The following is a 5,382-nucleotide window of genomic DNA, read 5'->3' on the forward strand; positions in this document are numbered from 1 at the left end:
ATTCATGGGTTTAGTTTGAGAAAAGGACCTGATAATTCGTTACAGCTAAAATAAGGTGTTTAAAGCAATGTTACGTGATATAAACCCCTACAACGTGTAAACCACTCTGAACACATTAGTATAGGGTTCAAATAGCTGTAACAAATTGGTCCCTGTGGTTTCAATGTGTATTCAAATTAACTAGGCATATATTTTTATTTTAGGTCTCTGCACAATATCGTGATAGGTATCAATATGTATTCTTTACTCAATATACTGTTTACAAGAGTATGTACACTTGCATGTGCCATGATTTGTCTCGACCCAGATCTTGAGTTGCCGTTCCTTACTGTATTCCGTAATATTCCTAGTCGAATGCACGGCGTCCTTTGACACCAGGAACTCTCTAATTTTGGAGGTAACCTCTGGCGCAATGGCGACTGCTAGAACTTTTCTGCGATACGGGCGGATTCTCTCAAGAAAAAGTATGAAATAACGTAGTTTATTCGCCATGTCTTGACACAAATCGATGAAGTTTGGACCAATTTTGTATACTTCTCATATCTGTACTATGCTGCTTCGAAATACTTAGATTTTGTTGTTTTCTTTTTCGGGGTTATACAACCGGCTTCGTGACGTTCGTCCAAAGTTTGTGTTTGAACTGCGTCTTCGTTTGATAAGATAAAAGATAAGAAAGTTTTTGTTTAGAGTCGATGGGTTTCTATGAACAAAATAGCATAAGCACTGCAAGCCTTTTGACCGACATACACATACAAAAACATTGATGTTACAGACGTTTCAGTACTGTCGTTTCTGTACTTGTTATCACAGATGTCACCCCACCCCTCCGTGTGATAGTAATACCCTTATTTTTATATGATTATTATCTCAATTTACAGTCAGAATTGCAAACACCTTTGTTGTTATGAACCGAAATGGAATGAAATGGACTTTAAATTGATATTGCTTCAAGAGAATGGACCTATAACTATGCATTGTTCATCACCAATTACAGGCATATGTAAAAAATCGGGGGTTTATTTTTTTCTAATTTCGCAATTCACTACACAATTTTCGGTACCGTCATCAGAGCTACATGAAAAAAAAATGTTATCGTTGGGGGCATATGTAAAAGATCGTGACTTATTTTTACCTTTTCTCTTTGGCAATAATGGCTAATGCCAATATAAAGCCTATTTTCCTTCATTTCGGTAATTCAACTCCCATTTCAGTTAATACCCCAACTGCCATCGTCCGATACCCAAGGCTGATTTCGCTTTGCTACGGGTGAGTAGTGAAGCGAAATCAGTCGTGGGTATGCGACGATGCCCAACCGCTTGTTTAGTTAAGACATTTTGATACTGCCCAAAAGTTGTTTCGATACCTTATGGTTTTGAGTAGTTTGACTATATAGCTAAATTTTCAGATGTTTTCACTTTGTTTGCATTTTATGTCCAGTTTGTTGCTTATTTTGTATTTTAAGATTTTTCGTCTTTACGAAAACATATCGAAGCATCATGATCCAATCCGTTTTGAATTGTGAAGTGAAAGTAGTTCAACAGTGTAATTTTTTTATATATATTATATTTGTTAAGGAAGTATCCTACCTAAGTGGAAATTTATTTATTGTTTCATGCACGGAAGCAAAGATCTGTCTTAAATTTGCTCATCATCTTTATATACTTTGTATGTAAGGTAGGCATTCAGCAGAGTACACCTAGCCTGGTATTAATCCACCAAACTTCTTAACTCAAAGAACATTCTCGAGTATCGAGAATGCCTAGAACATTGAAGTTTGATTAAGAACTCTCTTAGTATAGTGCTGCAGCTATGTGATTGAGAGATTCGATTGAAATATGTTTAAAAATAGTCATCATGATATATATTCTTTTTTTTGCCAGATGTGTTTGCTGCTAGTAGACCACTGTCTAGTTTATCAAGTTTACCAGACACACATGAGATGTTAAGACAGTCTGTGAGAGATTTTGCAGACAAAGAATTGGTACCAATAGCAGCAAAGCTTGACAAAGAACACCTGTACCCGGCAGAGCAGGTAAGACGGATACTTTACCTGTATGTGGTGGAGCTGTCAAATACATGCCTTTCATGATCAGATGGATAAAGTCCTTCACTAAAATAATAACAAGACAATTTATAACTGCAATTTCCTTAAGATATCTGCACTGAGAAATAAAACCAGCGGCAGATCCACAGGCTTTCCTAGGCTTTATGTATTTTTCCAATTTGGACCCCCCCCCCCCCCCCCCCCACAAAAAAAGAGATTATTAACAACCTCAACAGTTGGTATTTTCATATTATACACCAATTTAAGAGATAAACATGTACTTGTAAGATGAGATACATCAGCACTACATGTAAGAGGTAAGCATAAAGTGTCTTGTTTTACACAATCTGATTAAAGTCATATCTTACATTCTCTACATATAACATAACGTGATACGTAGAGAAGGTAGGATATGATTTTAATCAGATTGTGTTTTACACTGTATATTTGTACACATTTGATACAAATAAACATATTTAAATAATCTTTCAGCAGAGGTGGTGTTTGCATATATATAAGTCACCAACAACCCGTTATCTGGAAAAAACCCACTTGAAAAACCAAAGTAAAAAATAGTTTGTTTACAAAATTATGATTGTGCCTGTACTACTGTACTATTTGCAAATAGTCAGCAATTAGAGGCTTGTACAACATTTGTGTTGGTCTATATGTGTAACTATGTATCTATATGCTTGATAAAATGAGAGATGTGGTGTTTCCATAGGTCAAGAAGCTAGGAGAGATGGGGTTGATGTGTGTTGACATACCCGAGTCGGACGGAGGTACAGGACTGGACTACCTGGCTTACGCCATCGCTATGGAAGAGGTTAGCCGAGGATGTGCATCCACGGGTTGTATAATGAGTGTCAACAATGTAAGTACCCGAGGGTATGGGTTCTTATTAATTTCGGTTATTTTCTGGTTCAAAGAAATAAGTCCACTGTGAATGAATTACTTTTCACTCATCTATCACCGATAGTTTCTTTAAGAAGGAAATATGTCTATAGAATAGGCTCACTCTTCAATTTAATCCTGTTAGATGCTTTTGATCCAGATAACTCATATAAAATGATATACATTGAAGCTCTTAGTCAGAATAAAAATTAAGTGCTTTTAAAAGTTTGCAATATTGTATTGAAATGCGTCATGAAAAAGTGTAAGATTTAGATGCAAATGCTGACTGATATTAAACTAGAAAGGAGTGGATTTATCTATAACTTTTGATACATGCTGTTACATGTATTTTTACAGTCCCTGTACCTAGGACCAGTAAATAAGTATGCCACACCAGCACAGAAGGAACAGTTTGTACATCCATTCCTTAGTGGTGACCGAGTTGGCTGCTTTGCACTCAGTGAACCAGGTAATACATCTGAAATTTGATATTGAAATCTGTATGTTTAAGAACCATGTACAATTTTTTTTTGCCTCCATCGGAGAAAATACATTCTATTTCTCTGAATGTTGAATCTTGCTGTGTGTAAACTGATGCCAGTTTGTATGTTACCAAACTTATTTACAGTGATAACAGTGATACATCATCTAAGGTAATAGGATTGTGTCACCATTTCTCAGTAGAATTTCTTCAAATTTTGTAGTTATATTGCTTTGAAGTAAAGAAAATTTTCTGCCACAAAAAAATATAGATTGTCAGAATTTTACGGATTTTAAATGGGAATTTATGTAAAAAGGAATGAATTCTGAAAAAAAAATGAAACACAATTTTTTGCAAAAAATGTCAATAAAAATGATACTGACATAGGTTAGTATTGCATTAATGTATATCAATTTTATAAATGCTGAATTATGTACAATTAATTATCTATAAACGATTAAAAATTGACATTATATGCACATAATAATTGTATGTAAGAGTTATCGTTCTTGAAAAACTTCAAAGTAGTGAAATAGGTAGTCGGTTTCCTGAAGTACAGAAAAATGGACACATGTGACTCATTGATTAAAAAACAACTGAATTAATGTCTGGATTGCTTTGAAATACTTTAATATTGAAAGAACACACTGTTCTGTCAATAATAAACATATAATATTCTTCAGTTTAATATTATACATTAGAATATGCAGAAATTGTGATACTGTTTCCCTACATTGGATTTTCAACAAGGGATTTACTTCCTATTTCTGTTTAGCAATACACTCCTATGACCTTAACACAGAATAAGACTAATTTTTCTGTCATGTAGAAGATAAATGTTTGAATATTGATACTTATAATTTGATATAGTATTGCTCTTTGAATAGTATCTGAGTCATCTCTGTTAAGATAGATGGCCATACAACAGAGCAGTTTGAGAGAAAGCTTTGAGCAGTTACATAGATAGCTATGGACATCTGCAGAAATAGCTTTGGGAAGTTACTTTTTGTGTAAGAAGAAAAGTCCTCTACCTATGCTAGTGTAGAATTGATTTGTGTTATTTACAGGAAATGGCAGTGATGCCGGAGCAGCCTCCACCGTTGCCAAGCTTGATGGGGACTCCTGGGTACTCAATGGAACCAAGGCCTGGATCACCAATGGATACGAGGCAGATGCTGCCATAGTATGTGTNCCCCCACTTTCTCCTCCTCCCCACTTCCCCCTCCTCCTTCCATGCAAAGAACGTGTTACCACTGCCACTTTTAATTTGTAAGTAATTTTTGCACAGCTTTTCTGGGCATATCACAGGGAAAATATGGTAAGCAAACAAAAGTTCAAACCCAATTATTATAATAATGCTGTGTAATGTGAGACAGATGTACATACAGTGAAAGCACAGTATCATATCTAGGTGATGAGATAATAGGATACATTTGTTTAGTGATTATATTATGTAACCACAATCTTAATATTGATATTTGCATCTTATTTCAGGTTTTTGCAACAACAGATAAAGGACTCAAGCACAAAGTAAGAGTTTGATCAATATTTTTATTTTGCTGGTATCCTTTGAGTATTTACTTTCTACTTTCTTTTTTTCCTTAAAAGAAATGTAACAAAATTGCACTGAATAAGCAGCAACAGCAAGGGTTATCCAGGGATATTGCTTTCTCTCAGTACAATAATAACTATTGTGTCATTTTTAGGTCACCTGAGCTTTAGCTCAAGTGACCTATTGCTATCCGTTTTCGTCCGTCGTCCGTCGTCCGTCGTCCGTTAACATTTTACATTTCAAACTTAAAGTCAAGTTCTGCTGGGCCGATTGAACTGAAAGTTGGTAGGAATGATCGCCTCATGGTCCTGACAAAGTGTTGTTATTTTTCGGGTCGATCAGAAATCCAATATGGCCGCCACGGCCGCCATTTTGAAAACCTATTTCAAACTTAAAGTCAAGTTCTGCTGG

The 5,382-nt window shown here is 35.3% G+C and overlaps 1 protein-coding gene across 1 annotated transcript in view; it reads left to right on the forward strand.

Moving 5' to 3' along the window:
• The first annotated feature begins 391 nt into the window (after window positions 1-391).
• The window catches only part of LOC110462869 (short-chain specific acyl-CoA dehydrogenase, mitochondrial-like), a 13,996-nt gene continuing 9,005 nt past the window's right edge, over window positions 392-5,382 (forward strand). The window contains exons 1-6 of the mRNA XM_021517100.1: window positions 392-464; window positions 1,881-2,032; window positions 2,769-2,918; window positions 3,296-3,407; window positions 4,487-4,602; window positions 4,914-4,949. Of these exons, the coding sequence (XP_021372775.1) occupies window positions 413-464; window positions 1,881-2,032; window positions 2,769-2,918; window positions 3,296-3,407; window positions 4,487-4,602; window positions 4,914-4,949 (618 nt within the window). The 5' untranslated portion in view covers window positions 392-412. The remainder of the gene's footprint in view (window positions 465-1,880; window positions 2,033-2,768; window positions 2,919-3,295; window positions 3,408-4,486; window positions 4,603-4,913; window positions 4,950-5,382) is intronic.

Source organism: Mizuhopecten yessoensis, unplaced genomic scaffold (genome assembly GCF_002113885.1).
Source record: "Mizuhopecten yessoensis strain PY_sf001 unplaced genomic scaffold, ASM211388v2 scaffold10839, whole genome shotgun sequence".
Lineage (NCBI taxonomy): Eukaryota > Metazoa > Mollusca > Bivalvia > Pectinida > Pectinidae > Mizuhopecten > Mizuhopecten yessoensis.